This window comes from Anguilla anguilla, chromosome 5 (genome assembly GCF_013347855.1).
Source record: "Anguilla anguilla isolate fAngAng1 chromosome 5, fAngAng1.pri, whole genome shotgun sequence".
NCBI classification, from domain to species: Eukaryota; Metazoa; Chordata; class Actinopteri; order Anguilliformes; family Anguillidae; genus Anguilla; species Anguilla anguilla.
The window spans coordinates 59,461,250-59,482,258 of NC_049205.1; the positions used below are offsets into that span (position 1 = coordinate 59,461,250).

At 45.0% G+C, this 21,009-nt stretch overlaps 3 protein-coding genes across 4 annotated transcripts; 1 reads left to right on the forward strand and 2 right to left on the reverse strand.

Annotated features, from left to right (window-relative positions):
- Positions 1 to 330: 330 nt before the first annotated feature.
- slc7a6os (solute carrier family 7 member 6 opposite strand) lies at positions 331 to 5,047 on the reverse strand. Its single transcript, XM_035417688.1, has 5 exons — positions 4,774 to 5,047; positions 3,470 to 3,799; positions 2,371 to 2,577; positions 1,564 to 1,699; positions 331 to 806 (listed from the first exon to the last, which is right to left on the reverse strand). Exons 1-5 carry the CDS (start codon positions 4,975 to 4,977, stop codon positions 685 to 687), a joined length of 999 nt encoding a protein of 332 aa, XP_035273579.1. The 5' UTR covers positions 4,978 to 5,047; the 3' UTR covers positions 331 to 684.
- A 156-nt stretch (positions 5,048 to 5,203) lies between these two features.
- Positions 5,204 to 8,479, forward strand: zpd (zona pellucida glycoprotein d). Of its 2 annotated transcripts, none has more exons than XM_035417686.1 (9): positions 5,204 to 5,442; positions 5,583 to 5,634; positions 5,781 to 5,888; positions 6,005 to 6,213; positions 6,347 to 6,504; positions 6,594 to 6,836; positions 7,381 to 7,543; positions 7,703 to 7,805; positions 8,340 to 8,479. In XM_035417686.1, the coding sequence occupies exons 1-9, from the start codon at positions 5,422 to 5,424 to the stop codon at positions 8,459 to 8,461; spliced, it is 1,179 nt and encodes a 392-aa protein (XP_035273577.1). In that variant the 5' UTR covers positions 5,204 to 5,421; the 3' UTR covers positions 8,462 to 8,479. The 2 variants fall into 2 exon arrangements, with proteins under 2 accessions (XP_035273577.1, XP_035273578.1); XM_035417687.1 differs by having other exon boundaries at positions 5,206 to 5,442; positions 7,706 to 7,805.
- Positions 8,092 to 19,628, reverse strand: LOC118227339 (adhesion G protein-coupled receptor G3-like). The gene is made up of 12 exons (XM_035417685.1): positions 19,221 to 19,628; positions 18,320 to 18,371; positions 17,835 to 17,940; positions 16,886 to 17,023; positions 16,473 to 16,586; positions 15,925 to 15,976; positions 15,265 to 15,356; positions 14,098 to 14,216; positions 13,188 to 13,477; positions 12,889 to 13,009; positions 10,896 to 11,182; positions 8,092 to 9,542 (listed from the first exon to the last, which is right to left on the reverse strand). The coding sequence occupies exons 1-12, from the start codon at positions 19,279 to 19,281 to the stop codon at positions 9,430 to 9,432; spliced, it is 1,545 nt and encodes a 514-aa protein (XP_035273576.1). The 5' UTR covers positions 19,282 to 19,628; the 3' UTR covers positions 8,092 to 9,429.
- Between the last annotated feature and the right edge of the window lie 1,381 nt (positions 19,629 to 21,009).

The window sequence follows — 21,009 nt, forward strand, 5'->3', positions numbered from 1 at the left end:
AAACATTTTAACACCACAATACAGCCAACCTCTTAGCACAACTATACGTACAGTATACAAACACAATTTTCCAAAAAGCAAATCAAAAAAGATGGCTATGATGTCTGTGCAGCCTACAAGATAAGCAGGGTTTCTGCCGTTCTGACTGCAGTGGGAGGCTCATACCAACATAGAACCTTCTAGCACACCAACAAAACTTTCCAAGAGGCCTAGGGTTCCCTGAAGTGGCCTGCCCTTAAAATGCAGCTTGTCTAAACTCATAATTATTACACAATTAACTAATCCTGCCGCCACAGTATTGTTCTTGACATCAGACAATGAGGACAAAAATTCAGTTGCAGAGTACGCTTTTAATTGAAAGCTTTATGTACACATATATATATTTACAGTTTTTAATTTTCCCCTCATCATATCCACCATCATCCACCACACAGCCAATCAGAGCACTTCCCAGGCAGCCTAGCTTTTACGTTTGCATTCAACACGTGACACACACGCACACCAAACGACTCAACTACTACACATACACACACCGAGTCCAACTCACTCCACACAAATGCACGTAACACTTAAGATATACACACACATACAGTCGACACACACTGTAAAATAACCTCACTCCACGCACACACACAGGGGGGCAGGAGTGGTCTGCCGTCGGCATGCCGGCGTCGGCCCGGTCCGTCAGTCCAAATCGGACCCCCCGGTGTCCTCGTCCTCGTCGTCGTAGCCGTACCCGCGCAGGGCTTCCCTCTGGTACCTCTCCCATGTCCTCCGCCCAACCCCCTCTTCGTCTTCCCCGAATCCTGCAACGCAAATCCACTCAGGGGTCAGGGGGGGGCAAGAGCGCGGGAGAGGGGAAACAAGAACATCTGCATCTCCCAGAGTTCATGCTGAATCTGTCCGCTGCTGGCTTGATTGGGCCCATTAGGTGATTAGCCACGCAAGCATGCGGCGCGCACACACACACACACACACACTCCAAAGACGGTGCAGCATCTCAATGCAACAAAAACACTGCTTTTCACCACAACACAAGAGTGCTATTTGATTTACATCATTTACAAATTCTTTAAAGCTTAAAATGTCAAGGCTGAAGCACAAATCCTCAAATTGACATGTTAAACATTAAAGAAGATAAAGCATCAAGTACAGGGGCACAGCAGCAATGACCCTCCAGGGAACTGAACCTGCAACCTCAGAGTTGCTAGCCCAGCTCGCTAACCATCATTGTATGCTGCCAGTCACAGTGTAAGAATGTTAGGAGGCCGAATCACAGAAGGGAATGAGAGTAAACAGCACACCCATGTCCCCAGTAACAAAGACCAACATTAGCACAACACGTGACTGCACTGACACACACAGGCACCACTGGAAAACCTCCACCGATCACACACCGTGCGGTAACGACAAGGGATTATATCAATTTAACATGCGAGGAGTCATCGAGATGACATTCCATGGCAACAAACGCAAGCGAATAGGAAAGGGGCATCGCACGAAGGACTCCGGCGACAGCGCATGCGTAACCCAGGTTACCACGCCGGCCCCCGGCACACGTACCCGCGTAGCGTTCCTCGAAGTCGCTGCCGTCCTCGCTGCCCTCCTCGTCCGGGTAGTCGTTCCGCCAGTTCCCTTCCTCGTTCTCATCATCCTCATCCTCATACTCCTCTTGCTCTCGGGGGTCCTCCTCTGGAACCTGAAAACACGGCCCCGCCCCCCCCAGGTGAGCTCGCCTCACAGGTCAGCGTCGTCACACACACGCCTTGCGTATCGGAAGGTCGTCCTGGCAACGCTCCTACCACACGTACAGCATCGGTGATCAGGACTAGAAGGTTCTCTGTTCCAAAAGCCGACCAAAAAATGCCGCTGGCGTGTCATTAAAGCAGAAATCTTTACTCCACAGGGTGCGGTGGTTTCTCTTCTCTTCTTACTCAGCACTTAATTCAATTAAAAAAATGTTAATTCAATTCCCTGACCTGGTTTATACTAGGTCTAAATTTGTTGCCGATTTTCAAGGTCAATATAAAACCCCAGCAGACCCTACAGTTCTTACAAGACCAGGGCTGCAGACCCCTGTGGTAACGTGCAGGCGAGAGGGAGAGCAATACCAATGCTATGTTGTGTGCTACACACTGGCAGAGAACAATCTCCTGCAAAAGATGACTTTTTAACCCTTTACAGTGTAAGATCACAAATGTGTGATCAGAATGTTCTTAACTGAACATTCTAATGCTGATGTAACAATCACTGCTGGTGACTGAAATCAACGGAGTTCTAGAACACACCTAGAATTGGAAAAATAATCTTTTTTTTTTTTAGCTTCCCCACATAGAGAGCCGGCAACGCTAAGTAGCGTGCTACGCTCACCAGCTCGTTCTCCTGCAGGTAGGGGCGGACGGACAGGATGTCCTGAATCCACCCTGGGGCAAGCGTCTCCTGGTAGTACAGGTCGTACACGTAGTCGTCCTCCTTCTCCCGGTGCTCAGAGCCCACGCCATCCCCCGACACGCTCAGCCTCTCTCTGATCATCTTCACAGAGTTACACAGGATCGTTTCCGGGTCAGAGGTCGCAGGCTGAGCAACACAGAAGAACAGAAGCACACTGAAAAATATGATCCTATAAAATAAGGGCTTCCTTCCAAGACAGATTAAGGTGCAATTATAACACTTTTTTACATGTCACAATTTTGAATACAAGTAGTCCACAGAATAAAATTGTAACAGTCAAGAATCTTGATAAAAATAGAAAAACCAGCTGGTATCACGGTACTAAACCAGTTGCAGCTGGCTTGTGACTGGCAAGACATTACTGCTGAAGAGGGAACTGCAGCTGATTTAAGGACACAGGGGTATACACTATGAGGACACAAATCGGCTCCCAAAAGAAAAGGGAATCAGGTTTTGTTCTGTGAAGCTACACACAGCGAGATACATTGAGCAAACTGTAGGTGATGTACAGTAAGGAGAATCTACACGTGCTTTTGTGGAGATGGGACTGTTGCCCTGTGCAGTAACACACAGTGCCATGGCGTGAACCCTGCAGCAGGAAATACAAACATGCGGCACTGCACACCAACAGCACACCCTGTGTCCCAACTGACCTGGAAGCACGCGAGCAATGTGCACCACATCCGAGGGGCTGGCGGGGTATTTAACGAAGCAGGATTACAGAGTCAGCTGGATAACTGCGCCGAATAAAACCCGAAACGGCTCTTTTTACTTCAGTCCATGTTCCAGATTCAGGAGTCTTCGGGCCTTTTAAACATGGCAAAGTTATCCAGCTTAACAGTAACCCCTGCTTTGTGAAACAGCGCTCTGATTGGACGCCACCGGTGAGGAAAGAGAGGCCATTCCGGAATGTGGCGGACCGAGCAGAATCACAAATTTCACGAGGCAGGACCCCCCAAAATACCCGCGTCCAGCTCTGGACGCAAGTTGGGGTGAGGATGGCGGTCAGTCGATTTACCCGAGCGGGGCCTTTCTCCTCCTCCTCTTCCTGCACGATGTCGAACACCTGCACGTCACAGCGGCCCCATTGGGTGGCGGCGTCTGGCCGTCCGTCCTCCCGGGCCTCGCCCCTCTCTCCGCCCTCCCGCCCCGCGGGCGGAGCGGGGTCGGCGGGGAGTCCCGCCCGGTGGGCGGAGAGGACGCGGTAACGTTCCTCCCGCCGGGTGGCCCACTTGGCGCTGCGCAGATCCCCCACAATCCTCTGGGTGCTGCCGGAGGACGGGCGCAGGGCGTGGACCACCCGTGGACGGGCCAGAGCCGCGCGGACGTGTGCCTGGACCGGAGCATCCTACGCGGAGAGAGACAGGAACGTCAGGACCATGAAGGACTTCCCAGGACCACGAAGGACTTCCGCAACAAAATAAGAGTGCAAACAAATGTGACTGGACAGAGCCATACTAGACGGACGGCCTACAAATTACTATAACATTACCTGAAAATTATTAGCCTATTTTGTAATGGAGAAAGAGCACTGCAAAATAAATAAATAAATAAATAAATAAATAAATAAATAAATAAAAACGATTTCTGGCTTCAGCAACTACCCCCAAATCCGTCTAGAGTTATCAATTAACTGGCCATACTGTAGATGTAGCAAAGTCACTTATTACATAGCAACCATTTCAGACTAGCTTATCCAGAGCATCAGTACATCAGTGTTCCATATCTGAGCAAACAAAAAAGGGATACTCCAGAATAGGAAGGATAACTAACGCCCAGTTGTCTAATTTAACGTCTCGCTGGGGAAAAGAAGCGAAGGTTTGGGGGTTAAGATGCATAAGAAGTGTTCAAACCAGACGACCGTGCTAACTTAACTTGGCTAACAAGAAAGCTACAGTATCGTTATTAAACGCGCCTTAAGTGCTCAATTTTCTGTGGGCTATCTATCGCTAATATTAGTTAATGGAATAAAACACCACTCAAGGGACACTATCCCCAGCGTTAGATAACTTGCTATGCAGCTAACTAACTCGACAACAAGCGTTTATTGTGTAAGCAAATAAAGCAGCGAGCTTGCTAACGTTAGCCAGCTAACAAATTACAATTACGTTTCTAGATTCTAGTGCAAGCGGTTATGTGCAGTAAATGTTACAGTTACTCATTCAGAAACTGCTATAAAGGACTGTTGTCGTTAGACTAAGTACTTATAGTATTTTAGTTCTGCAAACGTTCCCGCGAATATTCCATATCTTCAGTGAATACAATGCTGTCAAGGACGACAACAATACTCAGGCAACACCGAGGCCTGAACGTGGCCCTTACCTGCGATGCCACGGTCGCGACGAGTTTGAAGACAGAATTCTCGATCTCTCCTTCTCCAGGTTCAGGCACCGGATCCCCAGCGGGCTGTACTGTCGGCTCCGGTCGGATCCGCTTACACGCCAGCAAGAGAGCATCGGCAGGGTCCGTACCTCGCTTCCTTTTCACGCGGAGAATAGTAGAGCTCGGCTCCACGCTTCTTTCCATTTTGCCGTGCTGTTGCCAGTCCACTAGCCACTAGCCAGCCAGCTAACTATTCCAGATGGAGGCGGCGCGTCACAATGAGGTGCAAGAAGTTTCTCATCGGACACAACGCGCCTTCTCACCTGATTGGATAAATTACTAAATTCTGTAAACCCATTGGTGTAGACGGAGTGCGCTTACGCTGTTAATAAACCCATGTTGTCTCAATTTAAGTCCAACAGCTGTTTTTCATACAAATTAATCGGCAGACGCACACCTATTTTACCGAGTATTTAATCTAATTACGTGTCTTTTCATACTTAGAACTTGTTGCTATTTGAAGAATACAAAGTAGTTTCAAATCAAATTACAATAAGTTAAAATAAAATTACAATAAAAAATCAATTACTATAAAAACAAATATTACAAGGAAATTTGATAGTGAATTTGAATAAATACGAGGCAAGAATGGTTTCCCAGACCTCTAAGGTGTGTATGAAGATTGTGTAGTTTACCAATGATTTTTTCATTGTAATTTTTAAAGGTTAGTGTAAGGTTCCCTGTAGGTGAGCCAAACTCACGTAATGATGCCATACAATCTGGTCGTGTTTATCTTTTGTAATTTCTAGGCATGCTTGGTCCTGCTACTTGGTCTTTTGTGCGCTTGTGAACGCGCTCGGGGTAAGTAGCTAATTGTGTTCTTACTGTTTTTTTTGTTTTTGTTTTTTTTTGTTTGTCATTTTTACTGAAATTGCAGTTCTGTTATTTGGATAGTGGTTCTCGTTCGTTTGTACTGAATTAATGACGTTGGCCGCGTTTTATTTTAGGAGCTTGCAATATTACTCAGTGTACCGACCCAGACAGGTGTCGGCTGTCCGCTGATAATATCACGTGCAGGTGCACTGCCGAGTACTATGGCGATTTCTGTGACAAAGGTAATGATGTAATCTCAAACTGGTATTTGACAATTCGTTTGATGTTTACTTTTGTACGTTTCTAGTCTCATTTTAAAAGACCCCTATTATAATTTCGCCCTTTCTCCTCTTTGCAGTTGCAACGTTCCAGGTGCTGTGCAGCAAAGATTTCATCACCGTTATGGTAATCGAAGATTTCTTTAATTATTATAATGTGAAGCTGGAGTCCCTGCACCTTGAGAACAAGACCTGTCGCGCACGGCAGGAGACAATAGATGGCGTCTCTTACTACATTGTGCGCACGTCAAAGGAGCAATATGCTAATTGCGGCGGGAACCCTCTTCAAGTAAGTATGACCTCATCGTCGTGGTTACCGGTTGCTATGGTGTGAATGAGTGACACTTCCCCATAACATAAATGCATACGTATATGTAGGTTAGTGTTAAAATTCAATGAATAACTTAATCTCCCACCCCCAGAAAAACATCACTCATGTCGAGTATGGTCTGACGTTGATGTCTGATCCCGAGGTGGAGGGGTACATCATAAGGGACCCTACAATCAGAATAGAATACAAGTGCATCTACCCTTACTTCAGACGTATCAGTCTGCCATTTCCCGTCATCCCTGCCTCGAGGTAAGGCAGATTTTGTGACGTTGCCTCAGAGCTGGTGGTGAGGAGTCAAGCGCGCAAAAAAAAAAAAAACTCTCTTGCCACCGCTGCAGCGAAGCCGTGATGAGGATAAACGAGCTGGACGCCACCGTGGAGATGGTCCTGTACAAGGACAAGACGTACACGGAGGCCCTCGCCAAATCTCCGGTTCTCCAGCTGCGGGACAAGGTGTACGTGGAGATCAAGGTCACCGAACCGGAGGGCTTCTTCCACATTGGCGTCAACGAGTGCTGGGCCACGCAGGCCTCGAGTCCGGGCAAGGCAGAGGGCTCGTTTCACACACTGGTGCTCAACGGGTAAGGAGTCTGGGATTGGCTCGTGCTCTACGACACTGTGATTTAGCCCCTGAGGATTCTGGGATTGGCTCGTGCTGTGAAAACACTGCAATTAGGCCCCTTGGAATTCTGGGTTTAGCTCTTGTAAGATGCTGTGATTTAGCCCACGCCCAAAAAATGACCATATGTTCTTTTTGGTATTCTGGGCTTATTGACCAACAGTCTCATGAAGAGAATGAAGTGACCATAAGAAACTATTAATTAGTCACTCCAACTTTACACTGATTCATGTGACAAATGTGTGAAGACCATATTGTCTGATAATTGCACTTGTCGTCATCTGTCATGTAAACAAATGTGCATTATAAAGTTAACACCCTCGTTGCAAGTATGGCTTCTTGTTTACTTTTGAAACAAGGGATCATTGTTTATCACAATCTGCAACTTCCCTGTCCAAGTCTCATATTTGCATCTGTTGTGGTTCAACATCACTTGCTGTTGAACAGCATTGAAAACAGTCACAAGCAGACCAGATGGAAATTTGAGGGCACTGTCCCCGTTGCAGGTGCGTGGAAGATGAGACCGTCCAGTTCCTGAACGTCACCGATCCAGTGGTGGGAGTCCGGTACACTTTCGACATGTTCCGCTTCGTGTCTCGACCACATGACCTCTACCTGCACTGCACTGTACGGCTTTGTCCGCCAGAGGAGGGCAAACTCTGCATTCCTGTAAGTTCAGCCCTACCCTCAATATGTAACACCCCCCTCACCACCCCTTACAGCTCTAGCCGTTCACCATAAACTTTATTGGCTCGTCCGTGACCGAGAGAAGTCGCCCGCTAATGAGGAAGTACAATGAGGAAGCAGCTTCTTCTTCTTGTACCCAAGCAGGAATGCAGAGCAAAACGGGATGTGGTGCCTGGAGGCTCAGCGGAGGGGCTTCTGACATACGGGCCAATCAGACTCGAAGCTCCAGAGAGACATGAGTCCAGTAAGTTTTTTTTTTTTTTTTTTTTTATCTCCCCCCCCCTTTTCATTTTTATAATGAAATAATAACTGTGACTGCTGTTGTAGATCAAGGTCAGAGGTATCCTATGACGTCTCTGGCTCTAGCAAACTGTGCAGTAAGAGGAACTACATCCTGTTACCTTGCAACCACACACAGCAACACACAATCCAACCAGACTGCACTGGTTGGCAACATAACTGGCTTGTCACCCCGCACCGAAAGAGTAGCTCTGTTTAAATTGAGTCTTTATTCAACATGAATTCCGAGCGTTTTTTTAAAACTTGTTTTTATTTTTACAGATTGTACAACAGTGCTCGCACAGCATGCACTATACCTTGGAATCCTATTGCTATACAAAACATTGCTATACAAAACACTCATCAGAATGTTAATTGGAATTCTAATGTTAAGTTTGAAATCGTCTATTTTGTGTTTGTAGAGAAGTGCGCCCTTTCGGCCTGGTGGTTTGGCAGTATGGCACATTTTCATGGTATTTGGTTCTGTTCATGTCTTCAGATCTGCTGCTGACGCTCATCCTTCCTGTGGGTGGAATCTGGATTGTAGGGCTCTTCCTGTTTAGTCTGATTGCCTTCATCAAGGGGGTCAACAAGAGGCTGCCACAGCTCATGTTTCACTAATAAAATTTACAATAATTATATGGTTAATTTTCCTTAACATCCAGAAAAGATGGGAAGTATAAATATGAATTTCCTCTCCTGGTAACACCATGTGTAAATACAGTTGAAATCCTCCAAGTTTAGGCTGACCTTGACTTTTCAGTCAGTAAAACTTTGTCGGATTTAGGCTGAACTAAAGATGGTGGGCAAAGAAAACTTAAAAAAGAAAAACTTAACACTGGGATAAAGGGGCTGGGAAAATCATACAATGAAGAGTGCACAAATATTTTATCAGGATATAGTGCAAATAATATTTTTTAGGACATAGTGTATAAAGACAAATTGGTGCCCAAGTGCCAGATGCAGTTCATTCCAATCGCTTATTTTATTCATCCCTGTCTCTTCGGTCCTCACCTGATCTGGAAATTGTTCAAGGTCCGCCATCTTCAAGGACAGTCCGACCTGTCAAATGCTCCTTGGAGGAGCTGGGGAGGCTCCCGAAGGATGCTTGAGCAAGGAGACACGAGCGCTTCCCTTGCAGAAGTATTTTTACGGAACGCGTGACACTTAAACGATCGTCACTGCGGATCCACCGCTCCCCATGGCCGTCTGCTACGTCTGCAATCGACGTGGCTCCTCCATCCTCACTTCTTTTTCTCACTTCCTTTCCTTGCCCTCAATAGGTGGAGCTACGGAGCTGGGGAAAGGAAGTGAGGAATGGATGCAAGGAGGTAAAAAAAAAAAAAAAAGCGATTGGAATGAGACCTATGGCTTTCTATTGTTCAATCTGTATCTAGAATTCTACAATGTCTGAAAGCCAGTCCAAGGTTAATGACTATTTATTTACAGTAAAGGGAAAGGTTGGTTAGAAGTGGATTGGATAGATGGGAAGTGGATTCCAGAATGCCTCAAGGAAGTCGATGGATGTGATGCGGGGAGTCCCTGATTAAGTTGTGTATTATGACCTCTAAGCACGGAGGAGCTGATGTTCAGTTATTGAAGCTGGTCTCCATCTTTTGTGTGGATGGGTCATTCGCTTCAGAGCTGCTGTCCTTGCATGGCTGCCAGGTGGTGGCCAGGAACCAGAGGAACATGAAGACACCTGCAGGATGGTGCGCAAAAGGAGGGTTTAGTGACCTCTTTGCTTCTGTTTCCTGTTTCACCCTGTTTTAAAGACACACTGCTCAGGTGGGAGTTACGGTAGTTGAATTCAGTAGCTTGTTTCTTCATTTCATTTTCAAACTTAAAATAAAAAAAATAACATCTTTTTTTAGAAATTTGGTGGCCAATTTGGGTCTGAACCGGGGGGTGGGGGTAGGGGGTGGGGGGAGGGAGGTGTTATGAGAGGGAAATGAAACACGGACCCCTAGCTTGACTGAGCCTTCCCATTCCCCCGGGCAGTGCAATCGCATACGTGCAGCTGCAGGCCACACTTGTAGGGTCCAGATTGGATCGGAGACCGTGGGGCTCATCCGTGCCCCACCGCATGGTGCCTTAACCGACTGAGCCACCCAGACGTCCCATTTCAGGTCATCCTAACGTGTCGGTAATATTTTAAACTGGCTAGACTAGACGGCTTTATCGACCACAGAAAAGAGGAATTAATCACCCCTGAGAACAGAGAATGAACAAAATCGAAAATCAAGAATACTGTGGTGGGAGAGAGGGGGAGAGGAAGTGGGGGAATTCACATTAACATGCAACTTGGCAACTTCTGCACTGACTGATGTTGCAAGTTCAGCCTGAACCCGTGTGACCACGTTCAAAACGACAAACGAATGCTAATTTATAGATTCAAACTGACCATTTCACAAGTTACACAAGCACCAGTTAGGTCTGTGGTCAACTAGAAACCCTGATTCTCACTTCTGATATCCTGTTCTACATTTTAAAATAAATTGTTCTTGCAGACAGCGGTGAGTAGAATATGGGACAGGGGTGGTAGCACCACTGCGTGACAGCTTTCATGGAGGAAGAAAAGGTCAACAGCTGCGCTTTAGTAGAATGTTTCTTAGCTTTTCACCAAACAATAAACCCTTTAGTAAAAACCTGTATGACTATACCGTAACCATGTTTTTTTTTTTTTTTTTTTAACTCCAATATAATTAATTCATATAATTATTCTTCACAACTTCAGGGGGTTATTTCATGAAGCAGGATTGAAAATGAAAATGAGAAAAAAGGAGGAGGGAGGCATAGTCAGAAAACAGGAGCGGAAGATAAATTGTTCTTTCTCTTTCTCTCTCTGTCTCTATGTGTCTGTAGTGCAGTCCGTAAGTATTTGGAGAGCGACACCACTTTTGTTGTTCTGGCTCTGTATTCCAGCATGTCGGATTTGAAATGAAAGAATGAATACTACTGGCTTTAATCTGAGGGTATCTACATCGAATTTACACCCACGTTGAAATTACAGCCCCATTTACAGTCACAAATTGACGCTATTCGAGTCACTGACCTTGGAGCCCATTGAGTATGGTGAAGAGGTAGAGGCCTGGAAGAGACAGAGGGCCATAGGTGACGAAAGCAAGGCCCCAGGGGATCCCCAAAATGCAGCCCATCCCGAGGAGGGTCAGGCAGTCCCTCCACAGCCTCCTCTTGTGCTCCTGATAGGCCGCGCTCTTCGTCCTCATCCTCCGGAGCTTGGCCACCATCACGCCCAGCATGACCGCGCCGAAGAGGAAGACCAGGCCCAGGTAGCCGGTAACTGTGATGTAGCTCACGTCCTTTCTCCTTATCCAGCACCTGCAGAAGGGACGTAGCAGAAAGTGGGCGCAATTTGACGTGTGTGAATTCCGTGTGCTTACATCATGAGGTCAGAAGGTACAGAAGTGAATGTTTTTTTAAGGGCTGAGAGTCTGTGGTAAATGGTAAATGGACTGCATTTATATAGCGCTTTTATCCAAAGCGCTTTACAACTGTTGCCTCGCATTCACCAGAGCAGTTAGGGGTTAGGTGTCTTGCTCAGGGACACTACGACATGCCCAGGACTATGTCACCCTGTGGTCATTGTGGTTATTTCTTTAGGAAACCCTGAAAGGTGCCAAACTCTCGGTGCTGTATAGATATGGGGCATGCCCCCCCCCCCCCCCCCCCACCAAGCCATAACTTGGCGGATGGCATACCTGCCATCCCATACCAGTGCCGCTTGGATCACATGACCACAGCAGTACCTGGCCACTGAGGGCCAACCAGGAGCGAAAGTAGCCGTAAGATCACATTGGCACCAGATTTGTTGAATTACTGTGGTCACGTTAAACATCAAAATACAAATTATACACTGTAAATTAGTATTTACAAATCCAGAGCAATTCAGGGGAAAATTCAAGCAAAAGGCCCTGGGAATTCTTAAAAAATTCCTGCATAATTGACAGTGGTTCCTGAGACACCCTTTGCAAAATGGTGCCAAACAACACCTATCCTGAATCATTGGCCGGTCAATGGGGCGGGAAGGAAATGCGCAGATGCAGAAATATCGCACACACAAGCTGACCAAGCTTCTCAAGTGTTACAGTGTAATATTTTATGTATCGATAATTAAAAACTGGTTCAATGGGTCCTTGTGACAGCAGCAAAGAGTGAAACGAAGAGGTTGGGATAGACAACAGCTAGAAGAAGGAGGAGGCGATGAATGGAGGACAATGATATTGTGATATTGACTAAAGGTGAGGGGGGTTGCAGCCAGTGAATCTTCTCACCGGCGCCATATTGTGACATCATCACATTTGAATTCTGAGCCAGTGCAGAGAGCCTACTGGTTCCGGACTGACACCCTAACACTTCTGGTGGCGGGAAAGAGGAAGTGAGAAGGTTGAGAAAGAAGTAAAGGGGCAGTGAAGGGACAGTGAAGTCTGGAAAATTTCCACCAGCTGGTGATTAGTTCAGAGCCTTGTGACTGGAGATGGGTGCTGAGAAGGAAGCAAAAAAGGAAAGGGGAAATGAGACAGGAGAGGAAGATGATAGAGGAGAATTATTGTACATATTCTCTCTCTCTCTCTCTCTATGTCAAATTATGAGTATATAGGTCATACAAAGGTCAGCCAGCAAGCTAGCTGGGTAAATTCATACAAAGCATGAAAACAATGTGACTGTGTCACCCCAATGAGACGGACTGGACATGGAAACACTATGTGAATCTATATGTGTGTGTGTGTGTGTGTGTTTGTTCAGGTGGTTGCGGGATCTGCTGCCTGGTGGTGCTCAGGGGTCTGCAAGCCTGTGCCCTCTCTTTGTGCTCAGGTGTCAGCGGGCCATGTGATCTGTGTTCAGGTATCTCTGGGTACACCTGCCTCTCGCCCCAATGCACCCTGGGATAGGCCCTGAACCGGATAAGGGTGGGTATAGATAATGGATGGATGGATGGATGGTGTTCAGGTGAGATTATGCCCTCTCCGCGGGCCCACGATCTCTCTGTGTTCAGTTGTGGAGAGAAGGGCAGAAAGGTGACTCACATGTCTGCTTTCACTTCTGCTTCTGTGCCTGTGCTGGCTCCTCTGTTCCTCTCCCTCTGTAGGCTGAACCTGCCGTAGGTCTGATTGAGGGCACAGGCAATGACTGTTACCATGGGAACACCTGAAGAACACAGGAGGGGGGAGGGGGAGGAGGTGAGGTTGAGGGGGTTTCACTTGCCAGAGTAGAGAAAGCAAGCTGGTATCTCCTGGTGTAGGTACAGAAGAGAGAACTCACCCCAGCCCATCAGAACCAGGGTGAGCAGGTATCTCCAGGTGTAGGTGCTGAATAGAGAACTCACCCCAGCCCACCAGGCCCAGCTTCAGCAGGTATTTCGCGACGTAGATGTTGAAGACGCGGACCAGCAGCATGTACAGGTGGAAACTCTCGATGGCCATCCAGGTAAAGGTGGCCAGGAGGGCGTAGTGGAGGAGAAGCCCCAGGGCCTGGCAGGCCACCCCGCCCCCATCCGCGCCCAGTCCCAGGCCTGGCCCCGCCCATAGCGCGCTCACCAGGAAGAACAGGTGCAGGAAGAACAGTGCCCCCGTCAGGTTTAGGTGCACAGCCATCGAATGGTCAGTCCGCCCCTTTCTGCGAAACCCCCCGCCCCCCGGAAAGGAAAAGATGACGACCACATTTTGTTATGTCTCACACTGTTCTAACCGCAGCGTGTGTCAGCTTCAGGAAACCAAGCCACAAGAGCTGTTTGCGCAATCAGCACTGCTATAAGACAAAGTGCTGTCAGTTATCGCTAACATAGGCATGACAACGGTCATTACAAATACGCATTGCATTGTTACATGCAAAATGTGTTGGTATGTTTGCAAGCATGTGACACCTAGGAAATTCCACACTAATCTCAAATTAAATGCTTGTGAAGTCAAATCATGAAACTCCATTCTGTCCATCAATGGTGCCATGCAATCCTTCAAAAAGCAGGAATTGTCCAAAAAAGCAAATCATATTTCTTTTTTACAATTTTACCAACAAAACCTTATGTGGCTATGTTTTGTTTTATTATTTTAACATACACACTTTGCAAATGGTACTGGCGATCAGGTTTAGTTGTTGAGATTAACAGAACTCTATCCACATCAGAGGCATTATGAAGGACTGCGAAACAATTTATCATACTCATTTTAGATACAGGGGTTAGATTAAGAGAGAAAATGCATATTTGATTATGTATTTTTTTCAAGGAAGATAAGTACCTCAGACACAAATGCATGAGTATGGTTAGGGTTGTGAAAAATACGGACAGGCCACAGCCGATGTAGCTGATGTAGGACAGGGTGAGAGCATTGGCAGGGTCTATGGACACCTCTGTGTTCTTCGGAAAAGAAATCAGACAGAACCAAAAACACAAAAAAACAAGACACATGTTACAAACCATAAAACGCAGCAATACTGTCTATAGCCTTAATTATGACCCCATCTGATGAAACAAAAGATGACTCACACTCGTTAACCCTTCAAGGTGTGATTAGAATGAACGTGCTACTGCTGATGTCACAATCACTACTGGTAACTGAAAGCAACGGAGTTCTAGAACACATGCTTCCAGTAAACCTACTCTTCAGGGGGTCACAGGAAAACACAGTAACACATTTTTGGATTGTTGAAGGTCAGTTTGCCCGCCCATCTAAGTGGCGAGAACTGGTTCATATGTGGGTGATTCACACAGGCAGACCGAGATTTCTGGCACAGTAATTATCACTTATGACCTGTACACTCTGGAATGGGGGCCCTCATCCTCAGTGACAAAGTTATCAATATATCAGGTGTGATCTTTAATTCCAGTGTAATTATTCATTAGGCACTCATTCTAAGTGCAGTTATGCAGCCCACCGTCCAGTCAGTTCAATTCAATTCATCCATCCTTCCATCCATCCATCCATCATCTACACCCGCTTATTTCTGGTCAAGCATGCACTGGGCAAGAGGCAGGAATCGATTCAATTCAATTCAATTCAATTCCATTCAATTTGTATAGCGCTTTTTTCAGAGACCCTGTACAGATAAAAGAGAAAAGGGAAAATTTGGCAGAAACCTAGCCTAAACTCCCAAAAAAACAAGCGCGGTAAAAAAAAAAATACAAATCAATCCTGACCATGTGCACACCCGGGTTGGTAGGTCTACACGTCAGACGAAAGCAGATGAAAGCTCAATCAAAACTAGCCCAGCATTCACCACAAAGCTGCATACGTCGTCAGGGTTAATACGTCATTAGCCAGGGAGCTTCGTCACTTCCAAGAAACTTCGTGCTCCACTCCTTCAGACACATCGCTGCACTAAAAATGAAGGCCTCATCCAAACAATCGACCAATGAATGTCGTGGATTATGCGTTCATGATCTCGAGCGTGTTTCGTTCACTCACCACCAGCACAGCGAAGAAACTCAAGTGACTGCAGCTGCAGACGAATGTCGTGTTGGTCCTGGAGACTACACAACCCTCGGTGCTCCACCGACCTGCAGTGTCGATAAAGTTTTTTTTTAAATTTTCTTTACATTTTCTTTTCTTCTTTTTTCTTTTATTGACTGAAATAGTATTGTGCATGCACATCCATAAATAAAAAATAGCTCTTTTTTTCTACCAGAGTGTCCTGCTATCGGATAATATCAACAGATGGTGTTATTGGTTGAGGTTTTGGCTAAAGTAGATACGGACCAACAGGGTCAATGTCGCCAGGACTAGGGCATTTCTTATTATGGTTAAAGAGCTGGTCTTGTAACCGAAAGCTCACATGTTCGATTCCCTGGTAGGACACTGCCATTGTACCCTTGAGCAAGGTACTTAACCTGCATTGCTTCAGTATATATATATATATATATATATATATACACATATATATATATATATCCAGCTGTATGCATGGATGCAATTAAAATGCTATGCAAATGCTATTCTATGTATAAGAGTGTCTGCTAAATGTCTGTAATGTAATGTAATGTATGCTCTGGATGCTGAGGTGACAGGTGTCAGTCAAAGTGATTGGCAGGAAATGGACTAAGGGACATGGGTCAGCTTTGTCATAACCTGTGCCGTTGGCATCGTCCAGCACCTCATAGTACACACATCGTCCTCCTGTCTGGATTTCAAACAGAACGTTTGATTCAGTTTTGGCCAGGTACAAATCACTGATAAGACGTTTGTTACATGTAGAGCTAAAGCAACTATATCCAACCAGCAACTACATATAACTATATCCAAATAACACCAGAGTTTTCCAAAGAAGCTAAAGAGGGGCTGAGTCCACAGTTAAAGACTGCTGGGTAAAATGCACTCCAAAACCTAAAGCTTTGGACTGCTCCAGTTACAATCACTGTTAAATGCTTTATGACAGTCCACCATTATGAAAGCACAGTTGAATAACAGTCTGTAAAAACATAATTATTATTGTTGTTATTATTATTATTATTGTAACTGTTATTATTATTAATATATCAGCTTTTTAATCGCCTTCATGTGGGTTTCTTGTTTAAAACTAATGAAAAAGAGTCAAGAAATAGTTCAGAGGTCAGAGGTCAACTGCAGCATCGTAATGATGCCCTAATGAGCCATAGTGGTGAATTGTTGGTGTTTACCTCGTTGGCGTGCGTGAAGGAGATCCTCACTGGCTGGCTGAGGTCCCTCACAGCCAGCTTTCCCACCTTCACACTCAGCACTTTGCCTCCAAGAATGGTCTCATTTTCACCGACCTAAACGGGAAGTGTTCACAACGTGTGTGTGTGTGCGTAACATATTTGTGTATTTGCATGCCACACAAACAGTAAACTAATGCATTTCGTTACACTACAGTTGGACATATGAACTCTGTCAAAGCACACACAATTAATTAGAAAAGGCTAAAAGAAGAGTAATGGCTAAATATTAAATTACCACATGACTGATTGTCTGATTGATTGATTGACTGATTGATTGATTGATTGATTGAATCCCACTGCACAACACTACAATTAAAGTAGCCCTGAAATCACTGAGTAATGGACAGGCATACATCAACCATGAAAAGACTGCTGTTGAACAGTGTCAGGGCCATGGTGGTGCTGCCATCCAGACTGCGTAGGCGTGTGCTTCTCCTCAGTGCCTCTGGGGGGAGGTAGAGAGCATATCCTGCTTCAGTCACGTGCTCAAACTGCGAAAACGAGAGAGAGAGAGCAGAAAGGACTTTAACTTCATTGATGGCCAATCTAGTAGCCAGAACCAGTAGTTCTCTTGCTGTTACTTTAAAAGCATATTACGCAGGATTTTTTTTTAACCTTAAAAATACCATAAAATAACCGTGCTCAGCCATGTCTATGAAGCCCTGGCTGTCCCTGTCTTTGCCCACAATTGCCAAATGCATGCTCCACTGCCTGTGTTTCTTCTTCTAAGATGTGTTTGGGACATCCCTGGGCATGACGCTCTTTTCTGTGCGGGGAGGGGTGGGTGTGGCCACAGAGCCTGCGGGGTGGGATTAGGGTTCAGTGGAGCATTTGTAGATAGCTAGCTACTGCAATGGCAGAGGTGAAGAAGAACCAGAAGCCTGTGAAGTGAAACGAAAAGCTGTCAAAAACTGGAGTCATCTGTGGAATCGCCTTTCCTGATTGGCGACATCTGAAGCTGACTAAAGACATGGAAAGCGACGCACAGTTGGACGTGTTTCCTGGTGGACCTGTACGTAAGGATACCCCTAGCTACCGACCTTTCCAGCTACGCTGCACTAAAGGGTGTTTCCTGGCCTCAACTGAAGTGAGTGGGCAGGACTGAGGATGGAGGAGGAGACCTTGATCGTAAACGCAGGACCAGCCCTGCATAGTATGCCTTTAAAAAGAGCCATTCACTATCAACCGGGCTTACAGGAAGAGTGAACGAGTGCAAACACACAAGCGTGTGAGCAAGTAATGCATGACTGGGGGAGTGGCAGTCAATTAACTGATTGGTATTACCACAGGTAGCAGACTTACGTCGGTGTTCGTATCTACATCAGTCTTGAAGAAATCAAAAACACCTTCAATGGGTCCCGTGCCAGATCGTCCGCTGATGCACAGAGTTATGTTTTCCTCATAACACCTGTTGAAACAAATTTTTTTGTTTTATTTTCTTGACACTGTTTTCAGGGATATGTTTCTATAATCAGGAATCAAACTAGCTGGTAATTAAATAATAACATCTGTTTAAATTGTTAAATGTATACAAGGTCAGCAGGTAGACATATACCATTCAAACAAAATTGAGGCTATCAAATGCAGTCAAACGCACAGTTCTGTGGGTACAAGCTCGTATATCTCAGAGATTGTGTGCCCCCTTTCCAAAAATGTCTCCAATGCCAGTTGTATATTTGTTTTGATCAGTTTCATTCAAAACAGTATGCTGAGCCAAGTATCAAACACAACAACGGAACTTAATCACTTAATAGTCAAATTATGCATTTTTAAAGTTTGCACTTTACCTTTGCCAGGCCGGAGTACTCTTCTTACATGCATTTAGAACACCGCCACATGCTGAAAAAACAGGGGAAACGAATGGATCTGCTACTTTACTGTGTTTATATCACTCAGCAGTTCGTACATGCATATTATGCTTCTTTTATTTATCGAGTGTATTAATTTATGAATTAGTTATTATTTTCACGAGCTCGTGTCTGGCTGACAACATTACACTTGGTGCTGGGGACCCCTGTGTATGCTGGTTTTTGTTCCAGCCACAACGGAAATACCAGACTGTTGACAAACTTTTTATTTTATTTTTTTTACTCTCTTACTTAAACCGTATTATGTCAGAAAATAGCGACGCATGCCATGCAGAATAAAAGTCCCGTTTTCACAATGCGCCTGCCTATTCCAAACAATTACACAAAGAGCAGTGGAAGTGAAGAAACATGGACACTAAAACTAACTATTTGGTAGTTACAAATAATTCAAAGACAAAGCAAATGATAACGGGCCAAACCTGCATTATGTCCAAGTTTAAGGGAAAAAAATATGAAAGAACTTAAACATGTGTTAATCATGCAATCTTAATTGAGCAAGAGATTGACTGGGACAAATACCAGCATACTTCCGAGTAAAATGTCCAGCGTTAATTTAACTCGAACAGTGTTGATTCAACACTCTACAGATAACGTTTGCCCCCAGTCTAAAGCGTGGGACCAAATGTTATCTGTTAAGAGTTGAATTAACACAGTTAAATCTGAATTAACACTGGACATTGTACTGTGTAGTGGTCCCCCGGGACCGATTTTGGGAACCACTGCTGTAAATGGGTGAGCGGTTTTCACCAGAACAAATTCTCAGATTATGTCAACAAACACACACCAGAAATAATAATAATAACCAATAAAATAAACTTACGTCCCTGGCTCGTAATACTGGCCACCTGCAGGAGAAGAAGGAAGTGTTGTAGGTTAATCATCTCGCAAACTTCGTGGACGACTATTTTTAAAAAACTGTTACGCTCCGCTATCTGTTTTCGTCCTTTGGTTATTTCCAGTGACTCACGCCGATCATTCTAAACCGTCCCCCGCTCAACCACATTTCGGAGAGGGGGTTGAATAATTTTGTGGCAGATGGCGGCCGCCAGTGGCCGCTGTCGGGTGGTGGCTAATCGTTGGCGGGTGCTCTGGCTCTGGCGACTGATCCTTGGGGGGTGCTCTTGCTCTAGCGGCTGATCCTTGGCTGGTGCACTGACTCTGGCGGCTCCTGTCAGATATTTTGTGGCGGCTATGGTCGCTGTCTGGTTTTCCTGCCAGATATTGTAGTGGGCGCTGACGGGAGCTACAGACAGCTTCGTGAAAAATCTGAACAGTAAGTTGTGAACAATCTGAACGTGTGATGAAATATGTTAAATTGATTCGACAATTCCTATAATTTAGCTACTATTATTTTAACCATGTAAAACGGTTCATAATTTAGAAGAAATGTAGGCTACACAGGAAAAGATGTCTAATAATTAACATTATAGTTAGGACTAGCGTACTGTAACGTTACCGTGTTTGTGGGATCAGGACATGAAATGCATTTATTCAACAGAACCAGAATGACAACTGTCGATAATTGGATGTGTTTTCAGTGGTCATTACATGGTCGTGTTAGTTAGCCCATTCAACTAGGCTACATCCGACAACATCATCTTGTGATTGTCTGGTGGTTAAACTGAAACATTAATAGAGTGTGAATTCCTCATTCCTCTGAATATAGGCTACACGAGAACAAAGAACAAAGCGGCGTTGGGAGGGGTCCAAGCATTGGCACTATGGCACCCCCTATGGAGCGATTTTTAACCCTCCTATTATGTTCAAATTAACTAACAACTTTTAGGTTTGGGGTCAATTTGAACCCAGCAATATAAACCTGCAGAAAATAATTGTAACAATAAGTGTTACCAAAGTTTCTCTCTCAGCTACTTTAGGCCTTCCTGTTGACCATCTTAATACCCCAGTAAATAAAACATGACTCCCCCCATCCTCCCCTTATACATCAAGTATTGATTTTATATGACTATTGCAAAATATGCAAATGACTGTAAAATCTCATTCATTGACCTAAAATGGAAAACACAGTATGTTTGCAGGGCTTAATGTTGGTATTAAGTGCTCGTTAAAAAATAAAAATAACATTTGGAAAGAAACACACCTTTTATTATCAAGCGTAGTAACATTTTATGTTCGGGGTCAATTTGACCCCAGGAAAAAATATTAAAAATGTCAAACATTTCAAATGTTTAGGTTCAGAAAACACTTCAGAACATCAATAAGTAACATATGACAGTTATTCAATAATGTAGAAACACCAATAAAAAGTCAATTAATCACCAGAATTGAATTTTGATTTAAAAAAATGAACATAACAGCTGAACTAGGTACCCGTGGGCATCAATTCTTCATTCAGACGAGATAGGTGCAAGCTTGTCACGCTCCTGTCCACCCTGCCTTGTTTCCGTGTCATCAAAGCGTATAATGTGGGAGAAAACATGAAATGTCTCCAGAGACATTGTGGCTGGAAAAATTGCCCTACCAGTGTCAGCATTCCAAAGGCTTGCTGTTGCTTCACCTTTTGACTTGTACACTTCTGCCAAAATAAGCAACCCAATATAGGATTGCTAGTGGGTCACATCCAGCTCTTTCCAATTGTCACTATACAC

Bases quoted from the DNA above. Each gene is read 5' to 3' on its own strand.
- slc7a6os (XM_035417688.1), bottom strand. From the start codon at position 4,977: ATGGAAAGAAGCGTGGAGCCGAGCTCTACTATTCTCCGCGTGAAAAGG. The intron at 3,800-4,773 runs GTAAGGGCCACG...CTCTCCGCGTAG, and splicing joins TCGCGACCGTGGCATCGCAG to GATGCTCCGGTCCAGGCACA. The intron at 2,578-3,469 runs GTAAATCGACTG...TGTGTTGCTCAG, and splicing joins AGGAGAAAGGCCCCGCTCGG to CCTGCGACCTCTGACCCGGA.
- zpd (XM_035417686.1), top strand. From the start codon at position 5,422: ATGGTTTCCCAGACCTCTAAG. The intron at 6,214-6,346 runs GTAAGTATGACC...TCCCACCCCCAG, and splicing joins GCGGCGGGAACCCTCTTCAA to AAAAACATCACTCATGTCGA. The intron at 6,837-7,380 runs GTAAGGAGTCTG...TCCCCGTTGCAG, and splicing joins CACACACTGGTGCTCAACGG to GTGCGTGGAAGATGAGACCG.
- LOC118227339 (XM_035417685.1), bottom strand. From the start codon at position 19,281: ATGATTAACCTACAACACTTCCTTCTTCTCCTGCAGGTGGCCAGTATT. The intron at 15,357-15,924 runs GTTATGACAAAG...TCGACACTGCAG, and splicing joins GGACGATGCCAACGGCACAG to GTCGGTGGAGCACCGAGGGT. The intron at 9,543-10,895 runs GTCAGTGACTCG...ACCATCCTGCAG, and splicing joins CATACTCAATGGGCTCCAAG to GTGTCTTCATGTTCCTCTGG.